Genomic DNA, 23,741 nt, shown 5'->3' on the forward strand with positions numbered 1-23,741 from the left:
GTACCTTAAATAAAATATGACAGGTATCAATCGAAAGTTAAAACAAAAACTTAATATTTTAATTCAAAGCAAAATGTTACAATTTACCGTAGAAATTTTCAGCCAATTCCTTTTAAAATCACAGGATCTTTCAAGAAATTTTATATATGGAATAATTGCAATCTCCACTTTTTTTTTCAGTTATTTTAATATGCTCGTTTTCCATAATAAAATAAAATATGTTGGGAGTTTTATATAAATGACACTAAACCTAATTTCGAAATGCCTTACGGTGATATATCAAATTTGATTTTTTAATTATTTTAACTTTAAGGTTTTTTATTTTGTAACACAAAAATAGGCAAAAAAATAACGGAGTAAACGTAATTATCTCTCGTGCGAGCCTAAACAACTCCGGTCTAATTTTATACGTACAAATACCGCTTAAACCCACTTAATTTGAAACATTGGAACTAAATCTCATTTAAAGATTTGAACTTTATAAATTTTATATAATGATTTTTTCACCCTTATTCAACACAAAAATATAAATATCACTAAAAATTAGCAAAATTTTTGATTCTATTGAAATTCCTTTTCAATTTATTTATGCTAATCATATCATATCAATATGTCAAAATGTTCCAATCAACTTACACTTAAATGTAAAAGATGCTCGAAACAATTCAATAATTCAAAAAGGGCCCTTGAACATCTAAAAACACACAATATTATCGACTATTACGCAGAAAGACAAACTAATCCAATCACACTAGAAGTAACCTGTGGATCATGCCATGAAATTTTACCAAATATGGCCGAATGTAATTACCACCACTATAAACAACATAACCGTAACGAATTAATTTTAGAATATTTTGCAATAGTGGATGCCTCAGGTTGGTTTTATTGTTCAAGCGAACGTTGTAATTCGAAATTTAAAGTCCAGAGGGACTTAGACCAACATTATTATGAATTTCATAAACTCCAACCATGTCAACAATGTGGCAAAAAAGTTCACGATCTTAGAAAACACATGTTGTCAAAAAACTGCATAACCGAACAAAGATTGAATGAACAAAAAAGAAGAAAGCTTAATGAAAAACCAGGCAATCAAAATTGATTCAAAGAGAAAAAGTATCGGGGAGTTAGAAAATTTGAGGAGGTAGTGTTAGTTAGTTTTTGTATATTTTTTTTTTGTTTTTTTTTTTTTGTCATTTTGTTTTTTTTTATGTTATAGTTTTTTTTTTTATGTTTTTGTTTTTTGCTTGTCTTTTAGTTGTTTTTCACATCAATATAAATCAAAATTTAAATATCCAAAAATACAATCATAACTCTATATCTCTGTTGTTATTGTATTAAGCAAAGCTCCAAGCTCTCTCTATTGCGTATTTTTAATACGTTTGAAGTATATCTTCGTAGCAATTTAGTTTAGAATTTATGTTATCCCATCGCCAAATGCTAAATTGAGAGTAATTTGATTGAGAATAGTTAAATCTGGTTCACATTTCCAATCATTATATTATGTTTCACATCAAACTGAATTATTGATATTTTAAGTTCTAGTCTATTTGATAATTTTTATAAATTCGAGAACAGCGATATTTTTTAGCAACAGATCGTAGTCATCAGATATCTAAATTTTTATTCAGCAGGTAGATCAAATTGAGTGTAAAAATCTATAGTTACTTTTAAACTATCATCAGATAATTAAGCCATGGTATAGTCCAAAATTTAATCACGTATAGATTAGAAAGCTAGTTGAAATTTTCGTATCTTACAAACTTTTTTTTATTTTTTAGTTTTCAAGGTTACATTGATTAGATTTTGATTGATACTTAGTTGAATTGTATTATGTAGCTTAAACTGTTATGTCAGTCTATGCCTCTGTGATGCAATTCGGTGGATTGAGTCTAATAATATTTTAAAAATGTATGTTTTATCATAAGTCTATTTATTTAGTATATGATTTAGTTGTTGATATATAAAACTATAAACATCGTTGAGTTTAGTAAGAGATATTAACTGTTGTTACGGTATTACACTACTATCATTTACTATTGTTAAATCCCATTTGGGAATTAAAAGGCTTCATATATGAAACATACGTACGGTGTCATAAAGTCGTAAGTCGTATTAGACTAGACTTTATACCCGTATTAATTCATATGTCGTACTAATTAAGAAGTTAGACATAAATAAAACAATATAAATATGACTAAAGAAGTATGTAAATTGTATATTTAAATAAATAAGACTTTTCAATAATAATATCTATTTCGTATGATGCTTAATCAATATAATTTCAGTTATTTATTATCATATTTGCCATATTCATTCTTTTTTTTTTTTCTCTTTCAAGCAATTCATTAAGTAATTTACCTATACATATTTAAACCTCCATGATTCATTTATGTTACGATTCCATATTTATTTCCTTTTCTTTCTCTACTTTATTTGTATTATTTATCACTATTACAAGATGAACAGATCCTTGTGCATAGTTAAGTATGTGAAAAAAAACAATGCTCTCAGAGAATGTTACTTAAATTGAAAGTGATAAGCAAAAGTAAAAAAAGTAGTGCAGACAACGCGAATCGAACGCGTGCGGCTTTCGCCACTTGTGTTTTCAACTTTTTAAATTGAAAGTTTAGAGAGTTGAACTCTCGTCATCTTGAAACAAGCACCTTAACCACTCGGTCATATCTGCCATCACACGACCTTAACTAGTAAGCTAACCACTAGGCCACATAATCCAATTTCAATAATTTATAAATTTAAAATGCCTATCTTAATTTACTTAACGACCCTTTTTAGGATAGGATTTTTATACGCTTTGATCTTTACTTTCCAAGTAGAATAGCTTAAGATCATGCTATATGTGAGGTTTATAATCAAAATTCCTTTGGTAACGTAGCACAAGTAGCAATTATATAGCCTTGGAAAGTTGGTATAAAATGTGCTCGTTTATGGATCTAGCAACAACAATAAGAATATGGTTTTGATCATATTCAGGAGAGCCACCAATAAAGTCCACTTTAACTGAATACCATCTTGATGTAGGAATTGGCAATGGTTATAATAATGCCATGAACAGTTTTAGGATATCTTTCCTATCAGATATTCCTGAAAACTAGACATAAAATTTTATTATGCGAATTGTTATACGAAAAACAATTGATTAAACTAATATATAAAATATTTACATATAGTGGAAAACTGTTCACATAAAATGAATATGTCTCACTTACTTGGTTAATTGTATAGAATAAATATCGGTGTTGTAATTTCGATATTTGCCACATGATTTATCAGTAATAATTTTGTATGTACGATTTACATGGTGATTTTGTATATCGACAATATGGTTCTCTTCTTTTTAATCAAAATAAATTTTGTTTGACGAATGAGGAAATGTCTTTTTTGGTTACGATTTAATCAATTCGCCAGCAACTTGAATTTTAACATCTTAGTGTAAAATAATTTTGTTGTGGAACTGTCTAATGAATGATATTGTAATATTTTTATGTCTACTTCTTTTTTGAAATCTTCCATTTTGACCATATTCATACCCGAAGTACTATTAAAATATATTAGTGTAGGCTCTAATTGACTGTCTGAGATGTATTCCATAACATTCTTTAACCATATTTCTAGTTTTAAAGCATGAGCAATAGCAACTACTTCTGATTCACCTGGTGATAATGTAACAAGTTTATTTAATTCTGAAGAGCATGCTACAGGAGCATTACCTTATCTAAAAATAAAAACTAATGTCCCTCTGAATTTTGGAGTAGCATTGCAAGTGGTATCGGCATACCCACCTAATTTATCATTATTCTTTGACTTTTCAAATTTGATTCCCATACTTGTAGTTTTCTTTAAATATCCTAAAATTCTTTTCAAATAGTGAACGACTTTATCTGATGGTTTGAGTTGATGGTGTGAAAAATGTAGTTGATACGGTATGTCAAATCTGGACGAGTGTTAGTCGAAAGATAAATTAATTTTCCAATGATTTTTCTTGCATTTTGAACTCTATCTTCATGATCCTTTTCATTTGTGATGTTGTATTGATGAGTGATGTAAGTGGTAGGAGGACATGATATAACACCTACTTCTGCACCTAAAAACTTTTCAATAACACCTTTCGTATATCCTTCTTGATTTAAAGTTATATTTTCTTTTCGTGTAATTCTCGATTCTCAATTTCGAGAATTTTTCTTTTGATATGAAGCTTTTACTATCCAAATCTTCTCTAACTTTATCAACTATTTTAATTTTATATTTTTAATTAATATTGTTCATAATATCTAATCCTTTTTATTTGCTCTTTGGTAATATCAATATATCATCAACGAAAGTTGAAATAATGATCTCTTTACTTTCAGATGTATATATACACGGGAAAGATCTATTACAGTTGAAACCTGTATCATGGAGTTCTTTTCTCAAATGTTTGAATAAATTTTCATTTGATTGTCTTCAACCATATCAACTTTTGTTTCATTTCAATAATATGGTTTTGTCTGGTGATGAATGATCAAGTTTACTGAATCTCTTATAAATTGCACGCATACTAACATATCTTTCTTTATCAATTTTTGATGGTGTATAAGCAGTTTTACGCGAATTTGAAATAAATGATCGTCCTTCATAACACAATTTGCACTATTAATTTTCAATAGATCTGAAGCTAAAGTTGGGCTGTAAATTTTTTCGTCTTATTCCACCTTTTATAAATCACCACTAGCGCATAATCTTGCTTTCATGCCTATACTAAAGTTTTGATCTTTCTTTTCATTTAGAACCCATTTTGTTGGATTAACATTATATTTCTTCTTCTGATTTGATGGAATTTGAATTTCTGTAAATGTATGATTTTCAATAAATATCTCCAATTCTTTATCTATTGCATTTAACCATATATCCTTATCTTTAGATTGTAACAAATGCTTGATATTATTGATGACAATTTTTCTACTCTTTGCTGTTGAGTCCCATACAATTTTTTGAGCTCTTTCAGATAAAACTAATGGTTTTCAAAAAATGGTCTTTTGAGTTTTATTGATTTCCATATTACTTTGATCTTGTTTCAAATTTTCATCTTCAGTTAATGAACCTTGTAGTGGTCTTTTATTTGGGTTTTCAATATGAAGTGCTTCTTCCTTATCATCTTCATCAACATCATCTGTTTGATTTTCTAATACGTCTGATTCTTCTTCTTCATCAGCCTCTGCTTTTTCTTCAACGTATTCAACATTTTCTTCACTTCCAGATTCTTGTTTAGCATATTAATCATTTTATTCATCTTCAGATTCTTCTACAGTATCTTCAGGTTGATCTTCAGTATCTTCTATTTCTTCACGTTCCTTAATTTCTAATTTCAAATCTAATTTTACTTCAGTAGTTGTTTCATTTCATAAATATTACTTTCTCTTCATCAAAATGAGTGTTACTTTCTTCCTTTTCATAATCACTATCTTGTTCATTTTCACCTTCATCAACTTCGTCTAAAATTAATAATTCCTCTTGTGCTCGACATTTTGAAGTTTCATCTTCTACTTCAGATGTATAAATTGAATTGTATTCCTCAAAGTCAACATCAATTTCTGTATTTTAATAAACTTCATCTTCAACTTCTTCCTCTAAGTTTTGTGAATACTGATCAATTGAAGTTCCAGCTTCAAAATATCCTCTTCATCTTCGTCAATCCTTTCTAATATAACTGGGTCTTCAATATTCATTGGATAATCATTGTTAAGTTCCACAATATTAGTATGATGATCTTTGTTAGTTTCCACTTGAATATTTTCATTGAATGTCATTGGATCTATAGCCTCATATTCTTCCATTGGATTCACATCAATTTCCATATTAATTTCCTCAGTTACTTCTCCTTTACCTTCATCATCACAGTCGTAATAATATTCACTGGATCATACTCGAAAATATTGGTTTCAGTTGGTAAATCTTTATCTGTTTTTTGTGAATCTAAAATTTTTTCTCTTAAATTTTTTGTTTGAAACTAAAAATATGCTAAGATCCTTTTCAGAACTGACAAATTTCACAGCTATGGCTTTATTTGTAACCTTTTGCTCGAATTTTTTAATGTTTGGATTCAATATATAACATGTTTGACCAAATTCTGGACTGACATCCAAATTTTTATCAAAAAAGTTAAACAATTTTGAGTATTGATTGATTGATTTTTGAAGATAGTGAAGTGGTGAATCTTGCATACTACAGTGATATGTGACATTGTAGATTGTTGTTGCATAATCTATAGCTTTGTCTAAAGTTGACTTTATTGGTTGACGACTGGTGTTGTTTTAACAGCATCTTAATTTGATTCCAATGATGCGGTGAAATCTTTCAATTGTTGAATTTTCTTTTGGTTGTTGAGCTGAACTGGTAATGTGAATAATTCCTTATGTTTTAAATAATTCTTGAAATAGGTTGATTATATACTTTGATCCTATGTCAATATGTAACGTTTTTACTTTTATGTCAATTTGAGTATTTATTAAACTTAACACATCCTTGAATTTTTATAAACTTCCTCTTTTGTTGTATTTTTTAAAGGAATGATGAAGGCATATTTACGTCATATGATGGAAAGATACATTTTGTCATTAATAAAAAATATTTCTGAATGTAAATGATTGAAAACTTCATTTTCATTCCGTCTAAAGTTTTCTCTTGAACCCTTTGCAATTGGTCATTCAATTTGATTTTTAACAAAATATTCTTCACAATCTGCTTCATCTGCTGATTTTTCTTTGGTTTGAATAATCTTATTCAGGATCGTTTTCTTTAAGTATTCAGGTAATATGTGAAGTAATGTTTCGTGAATATTATTCATTGATTTTTTTTAATGAGGTGAGGTATTGGAATGAAGGGATAGTTGTCTTTGATTTTAAATTTTATGATATCCCCTTTTTAATGTAATGATGGTTGGTTGTTATAAATGATTTCTATTCTTTTAATTCTGAATCATTAATTACTCTATATAAGTATAAGACCGGTAATTGTTTAACAGTTTCTGGACAAAATCTTATCTTAAACTAAACCTTTTCCTGCAACATAGAATTTGGTGTTGCTGGTTGCATAGCAGTAATCAGTAGATGGTTCCAAATCGATTACAACATTTTGCTGAAATTCCTCTTACCACACAATAAAAAATGAATGTGATATGAAATTGGGTCTTACAACTAATAGAAAAGATGTACAAAATACAACTCTGATAATTGAAGTATATAAAACGAGCGAAAAGTTATCAAAATCAAAATGAATAAGCTAATAGTTAATAATGTCTTTCTACTAATAACAATAGTTCAATTCATTATATTAATTGACCATTCAAGATCTTTTAAATTTACATAGGCTACTGTATAATTATTATAATAATTATTTTTTTATTAGGTTAATCTTTTCTATATATCTAATTACTACTTCCAGCGCTGCTTCACATTTCAAAATCATCTTCTGCATCAATTTCATCATCGAAGTTTTCACCTTCTAATGTTCTTTTACCGCAAAACTTAAACCAACTTGTAGCTAATTCTTTTTCATTATAGGTTGATTTATTACTGAACATATTTTGATAATTGTTACTATCAAAAGCTTTATCAACTTTGATCAACTTTTTGAAAAGCTCCAATCTCAATCCAAAATGAGTTCCAATTGATTTTTCTATTCTTAATGATTTGACTTGATTAGCAATGGACTTTGAAATATAAATTCTATCCAATCTTCTGCAATTAGTATAATTTGTATTAGTGAATAAAAACCGATCATCTCCGTCGATGCTACGTTGTAAATCAATTAATTCTAATTCATTTGTTATTTCATTCATTATCTTTTCAATATCCTTAGAATCACTTTTTGAAGTTGTTGAATCTTTTTGATGAGTGACAAAGTTGAAATCACCTAATAAGATGATTGGTATTCCTGGACTAGCATGAGCAAGAAATATAACAGCTTTCTGGAATTTTTGGAGCATTGTAAGTTTAAGTTCAACGTAACTATCACAGCCATAATAGTTGATAATGATAAATTTCCAATCACCCAATTGAACCAACCTTGATTGAACTCTATTAGCAAATAAATCATCAACTCCTGAATTTTGAGATTTCATTAAATCTTCAATGTTGTTACCATTCACCTCATCCAAAATAGTATCAGTAAGTTTCAAATCACGATATGACATGAGTACTTGATCGTTGTGAACAACATTCATGCTCTGTGCTGCCCTGTAAAGAGCATCAGTTGCTTCTTGAGTTACAACCAAATCTGAGGTGGACATTATACGATTGAATGCTAAATAACCATGATTCATATTTTGTGAACTTACTGTAATGGCATTTTGATCTTCATTGAAATTGTTGGTGTAGTGGTAGGTTGGGAGTATGAGATTTTGTAAAAGGATTGATGAAGATGGTAACTGTTGGTCCAAATTAATAGCATACTCTAATATAGCAAATTGCTTAAGTAATTGATTTATAAGTCTGATATTTCTATTGCAAGAACGACCATCATTTTGATGAAATTGTAAAAGATCTTGATTTTTCACAGTGGTATGGCAATTGTCACAAGAAACATTTTGAAATTTTTGAATTGATTTTTCTGTTGGTTCTATGTCTTGTGGCTCCTTCCACAACATTATCATATAATCTTTATAATTTGGGCAACCAGCAGTAGCTAAAAGGTCTAGCTTGATAAATTTATCAATAAATGTAGGATATAATTCTGGGTATTCTGCATGAGAAGCATCGGGAATATCAATTCTTAACCTATTGTCGCCTTCACCAGTAATATGTCTAGATAATTTATCAGGAGTTGGAAATTTCATATCTCGAGGAAATTGGAAATTTAAAGCTTGGCAACACCCGACACAATTGTACTCACATGCATTTGTTTTATTGAGTGCATGATAAATATATCTAAGTTTTGTTGAAGGATTAACTGCATCAGCATAATAGTAAAATTGATCTATGCTTTCAACCACCGCTAAGATACATTTTGATTGCTTAAGATGTCTTGCCAAAGCAAATGAGTCTCTGAATAAATCCTGGCAACAGATACACAAATGAAGGAGATTTTTTTTCTTACCTTTTGCTTTATAGCATTCGAAAAGATGTTCCACCAATGTTTGAGCATCATCAAATTTTGTACGACATTTTTTACATTTTAGCTCTTCAACCACTTTTTCGAAATATTTTGATATAAATGTTGTTGGTTCATTAGTAGCAGGTGTATAAGGATGTTTTTCAAAGATCAATCGATCGTTAGGATGATTAATTAATTGTGATTGATCAAAATCATTAGACAATAAAGGATGATGATTGTAAATGTGCAATTTGAGATCTGAATCATTTGAAGTTGAATAATTACAATTAGGTGATATGCAGATAAATGAATTTGGGATAGCAGCTGAAGTCTCCATTTGTTATGAAATTATTGGATCATGGAAATTGTTGTATTATTAACATTCAGTAAATTAATACTACTAAAAATTGCATTTGAATGGAAAATTGTACAGTTTATATAATCTTTTATTTCAAACTTTTCTTACTATGTATCTAAAATATTTTTGTTAAAAAGTTTACTGCGTAAAGTTAAACGTTTGAACTAGAAAATTATGTTATACATTTTTGTATCGAGTATGATTTACCCCCTAAAATATTCTTAATTTGGGGTGTCGTGTTAACTCTAATTTTTTATTTTTTATTTTTTTTTTTTTTGATCAAAAATATTTGGTCGGCTAGATTTTTGCAATCACATTATTTTTTCAGAATGATTAAACTATGCTTTCTTAGGATTTTTAGGGCTACATAAGGTCTTAGTTGATTTAATTTAACCTATATACAGTTAATGGTTTATTGGCTACTTAACTCAATTTATTGTGAAAAACAGAAAACTACAATATAATATTCAATTTCTATATAAACTTTAAAAATCATTTTTCAATTAATCCTTATCAAACGTTTGCAGTACTGAAAGAAGTTATTAAAACTTTATTTCACATACTAAGTTTTGTTTTGTATAGTAAAACTCGAAATATAATAATTTTCTTTTATTGTATGTGAGCACATTAAAATTACTAAAATGAGAAGAAGGGATGGCTATTTGTTTTATATGTTGATTCTTTAAATGATCCTGTGATTATATAAGGATTGAGTCAAAAAATTCTCGTGAAAAATGAATAGTATTTTATTTAATTAGATTCTTTGTTTAAACCTTCGATTATCTGTCACATTTAAATTTCAGGTACAGATTATTTAGATTAAACTTTAGTATTAAACTATTGTTTGATCGCATCGAATTAAGTCGATTACGAGGAATTAATTTAAACAAACGAGAAATTTTACGACAAAACAATATCATCCAAGCTGAATATGATTTACTCCAATACTATTTAAAAAAATTGAAAGGGATGACCCAACAAAATCAAAGACACAATAATTTGTTTGTATTGATAAGTTTAAATTCCCAAAAAGTTAGAGGTTTGAACTTTAGACGACGATAACTTATTAATGATAATTTTTGTACAATTTATAGTAATTGGTTACCATATAAATTTTCAAAACAAGGTTTTGTAACTTTAAAATAAGCTTTCTTGCAAATTCATATACAAAATTATTAGTCATTTATTTTACACTCAATATTTATATTTGATCCAACTATATATCATTCATGCTAAATCAAATGACTTGGTAAAGATTTTATTTGAATATTAAATAGTAGATGTATACTTTATTGAAAGTATACCTTGATCAAAGAAAATATAAGTACTAAATGTTTACGGGTCTTATTTGAGATAAGATTTAAAAAAGAAAATAATATAAAATGCAGATACGAAGATTTAGAACTAGACCTTTCTTAGGACACTAAGTATTATATGTACATTTTTAATATAATTAAATTTATCAGACTACTTTTTTTCTTGAATTTTTTCGGTGTAATTTTTTCATTAATCAAATTCAATTTGGTTGTAAGAATGTATGAGCTTCTTTCATTGATCATTCATCAAGATAAACGATAACTGAACACTAGACTCAATCCAATCTGAGGTCTTTAAGATAAATAAATTGCATTATTTCAAGGACAGATAATTAATACTTTTTATGAAATATGAAAATACAATAGATATTTTTAGGCTATAGATACTTATCTGTTTGTGTATCCAAAAAACTTTAATTACTTTATCACTGATAATTATAGACTCCATACAAATTTTCAAATTGCCGTTCAGTTCAACCCTGATTGCGCCTCACGGATAGACATCCGTACAATCATAGCAAAGAATCCTTTTAATCCTTACCGCAGTACTAAATGAAAACATGTACACTTCAATAAGGGTTGAATTGAATTCTAACCTACTTATATAAAGATAAAGCATGATTTCTTTTTCGAAACCGGTAGTTAATTCAATCAGTGGCTAGATCGCTAAATAGTAAAGTTAAACTTTGAAAGAGCAAGGACTATATACTATATAAAAGAAAAACTTTTAACATAGGAACACAGAATTCGCTACTATTTTTTTTTGTACAAATTTCATTCCAATTTTTCGCTACAAACGAAGGATTAAACGATAAAATACTAGACTACTGATCTAATAAACAATTAATATTGAAAAATAAAAAAATAGACTATATTTATAATATACATTAGTTATAAATCAATATCAATGGTTAAACAAAAATGCATAAGACCAGTTTCGTTGTTCAAAATGTTCAGAAGGTAGAGCTTATATGAGCACATCTGGTTAATAAAATTTTCGTAATATGAAATGTGGTACCATTGCTTCTGCTGGATAGTCAAACTCTAAACCAAGGTAATTTTTCCAACTCATTTGATTGATATGAAGTGTTATCTTTTAAAATTGCTCTACTTAAAGGTTCGACTTCTTTAGTGTAATGGAGATCTAAACGTTCTGCTGGCAAGTCTTTGGTCAATCGAAAACCTTCATTCATCTTGACTAATGCAATGTATGACATATTTTCTTTGATTTTAATTTCGTAGCTATTGTTGGCATTATGATAATTTTTTATTTCAGCATTCATTTTCTCCATAGATAAGTTCTAACTTTGATGTGTTCTTAAAATTTTGGTTCATCTTGCTTGTAAAACTCAATTTTATTCTGTTTATTTGCTTCTAATGTAGCATATTGCTATTCGAGAGTTTGAATTTAATTTTCTAGCTCTTCACGTTGTGCTAAGTTTGCATTTAAAATTACTTCTTTCTCATCTAAATATTGATTTAAGCTATGTTCTAGTCCTGTTGGAGGCCAAACATATATCTCATTTAAACTTCTCGCTACATCTTTCAACGCTGGCATTTAAAATTTTCTTGAATATTAGTTCGGTCAGCTTATTCTTATCATGGTTTTGAAACGGATATGAAAGTAAATCCTCTTCCCCTACATTTCTGTAAGTTTAATGTCATGGTCGAGACGTTGAGGTTCAGTCAAGTCTTGTGTGAACTTGATCCACACATAAAGCTTACTGTATTTCGCAATTTTATTTTCATTACAGCATGATAAATTCTTTTGAAAGTATATAACAATTTCAAAACCGGGGTTTTGTGTACAATCACAATCTGAGTATATTCTGATTGATTTAAACGTATAGTTTGTAATGATATTATTTTAATCCCAGACAATTTATATAAACGAAAAGGATCATTATATTTAAACCGCATTATATTTAGATCGCAGAGTTCAAAGCTTTTATTATCCTCATTTTTACATCTATATTTGATATCACTTGGTTAAAAGTATTACTCGTTGTATGGTTGTCGAATTTCTGCTTTAGTAATTTCATAATAGTCATTTTTTTTTTCAAAACTAATTGTTTATTAAATCAGTAGTCCCAGCTTACTAAACAGTAAAGAAATAAACTTAATTTAAAGAAAAAATATTCAGTTTCAAAAATTTTGAAACTCATGTTTCAATTTGTTTATCTTCTCAAACGCTTGCAATATTACAATTGAAATTAACAAAGCTTTATCCCATACCGAAGTATCTTAGACTTATCAAAATTAAGGTTTAACTAATAAATCTCAATATATAATAATCTTCTTTCATAGTAAGTGACGGATTAACATTATTACTAAAATGAAAGAAGGGAAGTTTATTTGTTCATATGTAAAATTTTTAAACGATCCTGTGATTTCAAAGGAAGTTGCTCAGAAAATTTCGTGAAAAATAAATGATATTTTCTTTGATTATTGATTCTTTGCTTTAACTTTCGATTAATACCTGCAATCTTTAGAAGTATTTAAATTGAACTTAAACGTTTATCTATTGTTTGTTCTCCTCGAATTAAACCGTTTACTAGGATTTGACTTAAACATTCAGATATCTAAAAACACTATCATCCGAGCTTTACTCCAACACTAAGTAAAAAAAATTGAAAGGGATGATTATGTAAAAGCAAAAACACAATAATTGTTGATATTGAAAAAGTTTAAATTTTTTAAAACATTAAAGATTCGAAACATTTTGTATCAGATTCCTTATAAAAGTCTTTTATGAATCTTACAGTAGTTCGTTACTCATATAAGTCTTACGTAGCAGGTGTGGGGGAAAAGGGTTTGTCGACCTATTATTTTATCTACTTTAGTATGTTAGACTACTTATATAGATTTTTAATAATAATATTTAAACGAAAAAATAAAAGTAACATTCACCCTTTCTAAATCGTATATAAAACTTTATTATTTATATTCGATATTAATATTTGATCCATCTACAAGTCGTATGTTTTTTACATACTCAAGATAATTATTCCAATAAGATACAAATACATAGTCAGTAGTAGAGTATACTTTAAGATTGATTAATTAACTTTACTATGATCTAAGAAAATATTGAATATTATTTGAAATAATGATTTAAATTGCAAATCAAATTTGAGTAAAAGGCAGATACGAAAAAATGAAACAAATTTTGCTTATCATCAAGTGATGTACTAATGTATGAATAAAAAGAATGACTATTTTTATCTCGCCTTTCGATTTCACGGCTAAGTTTTATATTATTGAAATCTTCAAGTTTGTGTAGAAACTCTTGATCTTCAACTTCAATACATATTTTGCAAAATGTTTGACCGTTATATATACAACTATAATTCAGCATGAATGTTTTTCATAAATTATCGAAAGAAACTAAAATAAATCAATTCAATATGTCCAATCATCAACCTAAAGAGTTCATTTTCAAATGCAAACATTGTTCAATAGTAATTGATAATTTTTATAAATCATTAGAACATTTAGAGCTTCATAGTATACATTATTACGCAGAAGAAATTGTGGATCCAGAAACTTCAGAAATAACATGTGGTTTTTGCTTTGAAAAGTTTCAAGAAGTTAAAAAATACAATTGGCATCATTTCACTGATCATCATGATGAAACAATAGTTTTGGAAAATTTTGATGCAATTGATACAACAAACTGGCTAAAATGTTCAGCGGGTTCAATATGTAAAGCCAAATTTAAAACAGAAAAAGAGCTTGAAAATCACGACAAAGAATTTCACAAAAAATAAGTCTGTCAAAGATGTTCAAAATTAATATAAAATCTTGGAAAAACATTTGCAAACTAAAGCTTGCAAAGAAGCAAGAAACAAATGATCAAATAATCCATGGAACTCATGTGATGTCTAATTCCAACAAAACTTAAATCTTTCAAAAAAGTTAACTATTTAGATTTCATATAGTATCAAAATCATATAATCCATTCCTATTTCAATTTCAATATTTCTAAAATTTGTTTCCAAATAAATAACTTGTATTACCAATACAATTCTTACCCTACCCTAACTGATATCAAAATACATAATAATCTTTATAATACCACATCCAAAATAAACTTAAACTACTTACAATTAAAGGTCCGGATAATCCTTTACCTAATTTAGTAGTTTTAAAAATTAACCATTCACTTAAAAAATGAAAACCAGCTATAATAAAAGTGAATTGAGTTAATTGATAAATTTGATTGTTTGTAATATTATAAGCTCCATATAATCTAACAATTGATGTAATTAATGTCCAAGTTCCAAAAGTTCTTGCTGATAAATTTGTAACTTGTTGAGGTTTTGAATTATATACTCTTTTTGTTAATGATAAATCTTTTTGATATGATTGGAAAGAATTGAAAATCGATACAATTGAAATGAATAATAACCAGTAAGGGAGTTTACCACCTCTTGTATATGGTAAAGTTAATGGAAACATTGATGATTGTTGATGAAAATATCAATTGCGCGGAAATTCAAATGAAAACGCGATTGTAGAATTTTTTGAGAGTAAGAGATCTCGGTGTTAGTTTACCAAACTACAGCACACAAATTTTACAAACATAATATTTATTTAACAATTGTAGCATCTTGAACCTTTGTTGGATCTTTATCTTTCAATACTTCAACTACAGGTCCTAATAATCTTTGAAATCCAGATTTACCTAATGTTGCAACAATTACATTATCTAAAGCTTTAACAGTAGCTTGTCTTGGTAATTCTTTTATTAAAGCTAATTCTCCAAAATAATCACCTTTACCTAATTTTTTTATTTCACCTAATTTTGTGTTAAATACTTGACAAGTACCACTTTCAATAAGATAAAAGTTTTCTCCTTTTTCACCTTCAACAACTATATTATCACCATTATGATACATTTCTGTACTTAAAGCATCAGCTAACTTTGATCTTTCTTGATCTGTAAGTGATTTTAATATTTCAATATCCTTGAGGAAATCTTCATACATTAATCTTCTATTAAAAGTTCCCTCTAATAATATACGACGGAAAGTTAGACGATCTAATGCCCATACTGTTACATCAGAAGCAGCAATTGCAGTTGCAGCTCTTGGAGAATTATACATTAAAGCTAATTCACCAAATGATGATCCATCACCACTTGAATTTACTTTTGAATCATTTACATAAAAATCAACTGTACCTGATTCTATTATATAAAAAAAATCACCTTCATCTCCTTGTTTTATAATAATTGAATCCTTTTTAAAATTTTTAGATTGTAATGCAGATATAACTGTTTTTTTAGAATTTGCATCTAATTGTTTAAAAAGAAAATTATTTTTTAAACTTTTTGCTAAAGATTCTTCTTCTGTTGATGATAAATTATTTTGAGGAGGTTTCCAACTTTCTGATTTTAATTTTGCTGGATTTAATGCTTCTGCTGATACTGAAGTTCTTCTATTTATATTAAAAGTTTTAGGGATTTTTTGTGGTTGTGATGAGGAAGTAGGTGTATCAGGATCAATTTCTTTTGTTGGAGGTGCTTGATCAGTTTCATCAACTTTATAATTAGATTTAAAAATTGAATTTTGATTTGATGATTTATTTCCATGAGGATCATTTAGACCAAACGGTGATTTAAAACTTGGTTCTCGATTCTCTATTATATCTGTTGGAGGAAATAATTCTATACCTGCTTCTTTTGCTTTTGATTGTTGTAACCATAAATTAGATCTTTGACTTTGTAATTTATTATTAAAATAATTTGCACAGAATTGAATTATATCTTGTGGATTTTTAGCAAGTATTTCCTTTTGTAATTGAGACAATTCATCTGTCACTAATTGATTAGACATGATGATTGATTGAATTGTTGGTGGTGATTATAGCAAATGTAACTTAAAAATGGGGATTGATGTAGACATTTTGAAAGATAAAAGAATGGTGAGAAATTACACTACCTCAATACTGGTAGCTCTCTGTAAACACTACCAATTGCTTTTCCACAATATTCTTAAGTGTATAACGTGTTATATAATTTTTGACACGTAATTTTCAATAGAACGTAATTTATATATAATAAGATTTACCGAGATTAATTTTCACTTTTTTCATCCATAGATTTTGCACAAACAAATCAATCATGAGATCTTGGTTATCACGTTTAGGATTTCTATATGTGGCATTAGTCATTTTAATACCATTTTTAAATAGTTTTGTACAAGCAGAAGATGATATAACAGATAATTATGGAACTGTTATTGGTATTGATTTAGGTACAACTTATTCTTGTGTTGGTGTAATGAAAAATGGTAAAGTTGAAATATTAGCAAATGATCAAGGTAATAGAATTACTCCTTCATATGTTAGTTTTAATCAAGATGAAAGATTAGTTGGTGATGCTGCAAAAAATCAAGCTTCATCAAATGTTAATAATACAGTTTTTGATATTAAAAGATTAATTGGATTAAAATATAATGATGATACTGTTCAAAAAGAATTAAAACATTTACCTTATAAAATAGAAAATAAGGGAAACAAACCAGTTGTTAAAGTAGAATTTAATGGAGATGAAAAAATATTTTCACCAGAAGAAATTTCAGGTATGATTTTAGGTAAAATGAAATCAATTGCTGAAGAATATCTTGGTAAAAAAGTTACTCATGCAGTTGTTACTGTTCCTGCTTATTTCAATGATGCTCAAAGACAAGCAACCAAAGATGCTGGTACTATTGCTGGTTTAAATGTCTTGAGAATTGTTAATGAACCTACTGCTGCAGCAATTGCTTATGGATTAGATAAAACTAATGAAGAAAAACAAATTATTGTTTATGATTTAGGTGGAGGTACTTTTGATGTTTCATTATTATCAATTGAAGGTGGTGTTTTTGAAGTTTTAGCAACTGCTGGTGATACTCATTTAGGTGGTGAAGATTTTGATTTTAAAATTGTAAGATATCTTGCAAAACAATTTAAAAAGAAACATAATATTGATATTACTTCAAATGCTAAAGCTATTTCTAAATTAAAAAGAGAAGCTGAAAAAGCTAAAAGAACTTTATCTTCACAAATGTCAACAAGAGTTGAAATTGATTCATTTGTTGATGGTATTGATTTTTCAGAAACTCTTTCAAGAGCTAAATTTGAAGAATTAAATATGGCATCTTTTAGAAAAACTTTAAAACCAGTTGAACAAGTTTTAAAAGATGGTAATGTTAAAAAAACAGAAATTGATGATATAGTTTTAGTTGGTGGTTCAACAAGAATTCCAAAAGTTCAAGAATTATTGGAACAATTTTTTGATGGTAAAAAGGCTTCTAAGGGTATTAATCCAGATGAAGCAGTTGCTTATGGTGCAGCTGTTCAAGCAGGTGTTTTAAGTGGTGAAGAAGGTGTTGATGATATTGTTTTATTGGATGTTAATCCATTAACTTTAGGTATTGAAACTTCAGGTGGTGTTATGACTACTTTAATTAAAAGAAATACTGCTATTCCAACTAAAAAATCACAAATTTTTTCAACTGCAGCTGATAATCAACCAACTGTTTTAATTCAAGTTTATGAAGGTGAAAGAACTATGGCTAAAGATAATAATAGATTAGGTAAATTCGAATTAACTGGTATTCCACCAGCACCAAGAGGTGTTCCACAAATTGAAGTTACTTTTTCATTAGATGCTAATGGTATCTTAAAAGTTGAAGCTGCTGATAAAGGAACTGGTAAATCAGAAAGTATTACAATTACTAATGAAAAAGGAAGATTATCAAAAGAAGATATTGATAGAATGGTTGAAGAAGCAGAAAAATATGCTCAACAAGATCAAGAATTAAAAGAAAAAATTGAAGCAAGAAATTCATTAGAAAATTATGCTCATGTATTAAGAGGTCAATTAAATGATAAATCAGAAACTGGATTAGGTTCAAAATTAGAAGAAGATGATAAAGAAGCATTAGATGATGCTATAAAGGAAACTCTTGAATTTATTGAAGATAATTTTGATACTGCAACTGCTGAAGAATTTGAAGAACAAAAACAAAAATTAATTGATGTTGCTAATCCAATCACTGCTAAATTATATGGTGGAGATGCAGGTGCACCAGGTGGAGCACCAGGAGGAGATGCTAAATTCGGTGACGATGACTCTGATGATGAATTAGATCATGATGAATTGTAAATAATTGAAGTTTTATAGCTTTTCATAAATTTTTATAGAAACGACTTTTTTTAAAAAATAAAATATGGTACGTTAATTCTACGAGGAATGCCTAAAAAGCAAATAAAACTATTCAAATTTCCAGATAGTTTCATTAATCTACCTAATTCATTAACGGAATATAATTTCCCAGAACCTGAATCAATACATGAGCAAATAATAACTATTCCAAACTTTTTTTCAAAATCATTATGCACAGAACTAATTAAATCATTCGAACATCAATTAGATTTACAAACCACTCCTCTTATTAAAAGTAAAGATTATGCTGCAAGATATAATGATAGAGCAAATACTCTTGATTTAAATGCTGCTCATATTTTATGGCTTTATTTACAAAAAATTCTATCACATAACCCTTATAATGATCCAGATCTACAACTCATTTCAAATCAATTCAAGTCGGCCATGGGATTGAATCCAAATTTGAGAATTTATAGATACGTAAAAGGTCATCATTTTGGTGCTCATTATGATGACTCGGTTATTTGTGATATCCCACCTTTGGGAAAACAAAAAGGTGAAACCAAATGGACTTTATTAATTTATTTAACTGGTGGAGATGAATTTATTGGTGGTGATACAATATTTTATGAAGGTAAAAAAACTATAAATGTTCATCCTATAAAAGGAATGGCTTTGCTACATAAACATGGTGACTTTTGTTTAAAACATGAGGGACAATTAGTAAAGAGTGGAGTGAAATGGATACTAAGATCTGATATAATTTGTAGTTAAATAGACTAGACTAATAAAAAAATGTAAAATTGTATGTTTACGTAGAAAAAAATGTAACGAGTTGAAATTTCATCAGTAGACAACCCCATACAACACAACCATGGCTAATAGAAAGCTACAGAAGTATGTACCACTATATCTTACTATTCTTTACCACAAATACTAACTACTCAACAGGGACATAGACATTATTTTCAAGAGAATCCAAGAAGGGTTGCAGGACTTTAATTATCATTATGAAAGATACGAGAGTCTAACGAATACAGAAGATGATTCGGATAACCAAAGAGAGAAAGAGAAACTAGCTAATGATTTGAAAAAGGAAATAAAGAAGCTTCAAAAATATCGTGAACAAATCAAACATTGGCTACTGAATGATGCTGTAAACACTTTAGGACCAGTTGGAACATCTTATAGCACCAAGTTGACTGAGAATAAAAGCTCAATCGAAGTTGCGATGGAAACATATAAATTTGTTGAAAAACAAACAAAACTTAAAACTTTTTCAAATCAATCTATAATGATGACTTTTATTGATAGTTTAAATGGAGATGATGATGATGATGAAAGTGATGAAGATGAAAGTAGTGATGAAGAAAATGAGAATGAATATGAAGATTTATCTCAAGAAACTGTTGATTCCATAATATTTTTCAAAGATGCCATTAGTCAATTAAGAGATCAAACTGATAAATACGTTCATGAATATGAAAAATTAGCAACAAAGAAATTAAGAAAAAATAACCTTTCTACAATCGAAGCTAAAAAGGAAAAAATCTCTTCAACTATTGCAAATAATAAATTTCATAAGAAGAAACTACGAAAATTGATCAAAACTTTGAAAAATGGTATGATTACTGAATTTAATCTTATATTTGCATTAAAAGGAGATTTAGAACAATATTTGAGTACAAATGGTGATTATGATTTTACAAAAGATACAGATCTTTATGATGATATTTTCAATCAAATTGTAGCGGAAGATGAAGATTATTCAGAATTATATGATGATAATACTGCTCCAACTGAAGTTAGTAATGGAGATTTGAATGGTGTTAGTAATGGTAAACAAAACCTGCAATCTCCTAAACCTATCAAATCCCATCAGGAAACCAACTCAAAACAAGCTGTAGCGTCTGCTCCTCATCCTACACAAGCTCAAACTGCACAACCTACACAACATCAACCACAACCCCATTCACAAGCTCATCCACCATCACAGATACCGTCAACTCAATCACAACAACAGCTACCACCACAATCCGCACCAGTCCAACAGAGCCCAGAGATTGCATCTCCTGCAATAGTTAGAACTTTGAAACCTGCAACAACACCTTCAAAACCAGTTGGAGGACTTAAATGGTCAGCCGCTGCAGCTGCAGGTATTCAAGAAGCATTAGAAAAAGAAGTACCAATTGAAGAATCAAAAGAAGAAGAAGAAATAATACCTTTTAAACCTTTGGAACTTGAAAATATTGATTTATTTAAATATAAAAAAATAATCTCAAATTCACCATTATCTAAAACAGAACTTAATTTGTTTTCAGATATGAATTTAGTAAGAGTTCCACCAGGTATACAAGATTTAGTTATATCATTTGCTTCAAAAAGAAATAATGATGAATTTAAAGTGCTTGTAGAATCAGACGATTTTAATCAATATACTTCACCTATTTATAAACCATATTTACCTAAAATAGTACAACCAAATTATTATTCCCAATTCACAAATTTTAGTTTTAAACATCCAATACAATTATCTAAATTTCAATCACATTGGAATAAAGTACGAGCATTTTATGGATTTGAAAGTTTAACAAATGAAATAAAAAATTTAATAGCATCAGATGAAAATTCCAATTTAATATCAGAATTAACTTTTGTTTTATTTTATGGATTTTATTATGGTTTAACTCCAGCTGAAAATTTAATTGCTGAAAATTGTTTATTTGAATTAGGTTGGAAACCATATCAAATCCAATTAGATAATCTGGAAGTTTCTGAAAATAAATTTGCTTATTGGTTTAGAAGAATTAAATTAATTAGTGAACGTACTGAACAAACAAATTTTGAATTTGGTGATTATCAAGTATTTGATTTAAATTTTTGGGAAATATTTGTCAAGTATGGTTTTAAATTTAATTTTGACTTGAGTCAATCTGAACCTTCTAAATCTTTGTTTTGATAAAGAAAAATTAAATAAATGGTTTATTTTGTGATGATGAAAGCATTAATGTAGTTGTAGAATCAGACTCTAATATTTGAGAACTTGATGTAAGTATTTCAGGCTCTTTGTTGGTCAAATTGTAAGTTTTGCCATTTTTTGCAACCAAATTTGGAACATTGGTATAAGTTGACTGGTTGGGAAATGTTCCGACATCTACGTAACTGTTTAGATCATAAATATCCAAACCAAACTCTTTCAATTTCTTTTCTGTGATTTTGTTATTGATGATTACCTCTTTTAATGAAATCATTTGTTTGTTGCAAATAATAAATTACTCCGCAAAATTCTAAAGAAAAAAAACAATCTCAATTTGAACTTGGTAAGATCACGAAACTATATTTTAATCAACACACAACAATGGAGTATTATTCATCATTAGATGCATCTCAACTAGATTCAGAAAGACCTACTCTTTTTGAATTAATATCAGCAAATCAATTAGAAGCATTACTATCTCCCTCATTAAGATATATACTAGTTCACTATGCAAGCAGATATCCGAGGTATCTTCTAAAACTAAACAATCATTTTGATGAAATAAACTTAATACTACGAAGCTTCATAGAATGGTACTTTTTGAAATACTGGCAAGGATCATTTACAGAAAATTTCTATGGGTTGAAAAGAGTAAATCAAACACCTTTATCACAAGGTAAATTCAATAGTGGGAAATTAACACAATTAGTACCATCAATGATTGAAGATAGAAGAGAGTTAACCACTTTACAAAAGCTCATATCATTATTTGAAATCACAGGTGTATCTTTCATATCTGAGAAAATAAATTATTGTTACGAAGTATGGTATACAAAATATATCACCAACCAATTGAATACCCATGAATCATTATCAAGGAAAGAAAACATCAAAATTCAAATAAAAAGAAAATTTATCGAAATATATCCTTATATTCAAAGTGGGTATAGACTAGCAAATTTCATTACAACTTTACTTTATCTTAGTGGTTCTACTAAATCACCAACTATACTTACATATTTGTTTAAAATGAATTATTCAAGATTAAATCAATACGATTATGATAAAAATGAACCACGAGATAAGTTGAAAGACTCAACCAAGAGACAAAATAAAATTGCACCGCCAACAACAATAGAGTTCCTTTTAAATTTTTTGAGTAATAAAATCACTCATCCATCTTGGAAATTAGTTAAATTAATACTTGGTACATTTTTCCCAGTTGCAATTTTTACTTTGAAATTTCTTGAATGGTGGAACAATTCTAATTTTTCACAAAAATTATTGAAAAATTCAGGTAATTCTCTTGATTTTACCTTACCACCTCCATCAGCCTTAACGTTATCGTTAAAAAGTTTAGGAAACAAGAGTAAATCACTAGTTAAAAAACCTTCCAAAAAGCCGTATAAATCAGGTAAATTATGTCCATTATGTAAAAAGGAAATGACTAATCCAGCAATAATTGAAACAGGTTATGTTTTTGATTATTCATGTATATATAACTATTTAGAGAAATCACACATCATAGTAGCTAAACAAAAAGATGAAATTGAAATTGAGAAAGAATATATAGATGATGATGAAGAAGAAGAAGAAATAGAAAAAGTGGAAACAACCATAGATATTGATAAAGGTGGTAGATGTCCAATAACTGGTAGAAAGCTATTAGGATGCAAATGGAACCCTTTGAAAGAAGAATGGCAAATTGAAGGTGTAAGAAGATTAATTTTTTAATTTGACATATTCCTATTTAGTATAATAGTGTAGTCAAAGCTAATCTCTAACAAACATATTTTTCTCTGCCACATTTTTTTGTTGCAAAACTTTATTTTTTGATCC

At 28.2% G+C, this 23,741-nt stretch overlaps 10 protein-coding genes across 10 annotated transcripts; 4 read left to right on the forward strand and 6 right to left on the reverse strand. All coding sequences in view use genetic code 12, as the record gives it.

Moving 5' to 3' along the window:
• Positions 1 to 5,021: 5,021 nt before the first annotated feature.
• On the reverse strand, positions 5,022 to 5,855 carry KGF55_004529 (uncharacterized protein; the record flags this gene model as incomplete). The annotated part of the gene is made up of 3 exons (XM_051759443.1): positions 5,022 to 5,260; positions 5,478 to 5,492; positions 5,645 to 5,855. The coding sequence occupies 3 exons, from the start codon at positions 5,853 to 5,855 to the stop codon at positions 5,022 to 5,024; spliced, it is 465 nt and encodes a 154-aa protein (XP_051612819.1).
• A 1,592-nt stretch (positions 5,856 to 7,447) lies between these two features.
• Positions 7,448 to 9,427, reverse strand: FGR24 (Fgr24p; the record flags this gene model as incomplete). The annotated part of the gene is made up of 1 exon (XM_051759444.1): positions 7,448 to 9,427. The coding sequence occupies one exon, from the start codon at positions 9,425 to 9,427 to the stop codon at positions 7,448 to 7,450; it is 1,980 nt and encodes a 659-aa protein (XP_051612820.1).
• Positions 9,428 to 11,801: 2,374 nt separating this feature from the next.
• On the reverse strand, positions 11,802 to 12,056 carry KGF55_004531 (uncharacterized protein; the record flags this gene model as incomplete). Its single annotated transcript, XM_051759445.1, has 1 exon — positions 11,802 to 12,056. One exon carries the CDS (start codon positions 12,054 to 12,056, stop codon positions 11,802 to 11,804), a length of 255 nt encoding a protein of 84 aa, XP_051612821.1.
• A 2,064-nt stretch (positions 12,057 to 14,120) lies between these two features.
• Positions 14,121 to 14,534, forward strand: KGF55_004532 (uncharacterized protein; the record flags this gene model as incomplete). Its single annotated transcript, XM_051759446.1, has 1 exon — positions 14,121 to 14,534. One exon carries the CDS (start codon positions 14,121 to 14,123, stop codon positions 14,532 to 14,534), a length of 414 nt encoding a protein of 137 aa, XP_051612822.1.
• Positions 14,535 to 14,814: 280 nt separating this feature from the next.
• Positions 14,815 to 15,225, reverse strand: ERG28 (Erg28p; the record flags this gene model as incomplete). The annotated part of the gene is made up of 1 exon (XM_051759447.1): positions 14,815 to 15,225. The coding sequence occupies one exon, from the start codon at positions 15,223 to 15,225 to the stop codon at positions 14,815 to 14,817; it is 411 nt and encodes a 136-aa protein (XP_051612823.1).
• A 131-nt stretch (positions 15,226 to 15,356) lies between these two features.
• On the reverse strand, positions 15,357 to 16,604 carry BCY1 (cAMP-dependent protein kinase regulatory subunit; the record flags this gene model as incomplete). The annotated part of the gene is made up of 1 exon (XM_051759448.1): positions 15,357 to 16,604. The coding sequence occupies one exon, from the start codon at positions 16,602 to 16,604 to the stop codon at positions 15,357 to 15,359; it is 1,248 nt and encodes a 415-aa protein (XP_051612824.1).
• A 287-nt stretch (positions 16,605 to 16,891) lies between these two features.
• KAR2 (Hsp70 family ATPase) lies at positions 16,892 to 18,922 on the forward strand (the record flags this gene model as incomplete). The annotated part of the gene is made up of 1 exon (XM_051759449.1): positions 16,892 to 18,922. The coding sequence occupies one exon, from the start codon at positions 16,892 to 16,894 to the stop codon at positions 18,920 to 18,922; it is 2,031 nt and encodes a 676-aa protein (XP_051612825.1).
• An 87-nt stretch (positions 18,923 to 19,009) lies between these two features.
• NOT3 (CCR4-NOT core subunit) lies at positions 19,010 to 21,884 on the forward strand (the record flags this gene model as incomplete). Its single annotated transcript, XM_051759450.1, has 2 exons — positions 19,010 to 19,616; positions 19,885 to 21,884. The coding sequence occupies 2 exons, from the start codon at positions 19,010 to 19,012 to the stop codon at positions 21,882 to 21,884; spliced, it is 2,607 nt and encodes an 868-aa protein (XP_051612826.1).
• Positions 21,885 to 21,894: 10 nt separating this feature from the next.
• Positions 21,895 to 22,176, reverse strand: KGF55_004537 (uncharacterized protein; the record flags this gene model as incomplete). The annotated part of the gene is made up of 1 exon (XM_051759452.1): positions 21,895 to 22,176. The coding sequence occupies one exon, from the start codon at positions 22,174 to 22,176 to the stop codon at positions 21,895 to 21,897; it is 282 nt and encodes a 93-aa protein (XP_051612827.1).
• A 107-nt stretch (positions 22,177 to 22,283) lies between these two features.
• Positions 22,284 to 23,636, forward strand: PEX12 (ubiquitin-protein ligase peroxin 12; the record flags this gene model as incomplete). The annotated part of the gene is made up of 1 exon (XM_051759453.1): positions 22,284 to 23,636. One exon carries the CDS (start codon positions 22,284 to 22,286, stop codon positions 23,634 to 23,636), a length of 1,353 nt encoding a protein of 450 aa, XP_051612828.1.
• Positions 23,637 to 23,741: the final 105 nt, after the last annotated feature.

This window comes from Candida pseudojiufengensis (assembly GCF_024610245.1).
Source record: "Candida pseudojiufengensis strain CBS 10847 chromosome Unknown scaffold13, whole genome shotgun sequence".
Lineage (NCBI taxonomy): Eukaryota > Fungi > Ascomycota > Pichiomycetes > Serinales > Debaryomycetaceae > Lodderomyces > Lodderomyces pseudojiufengensis.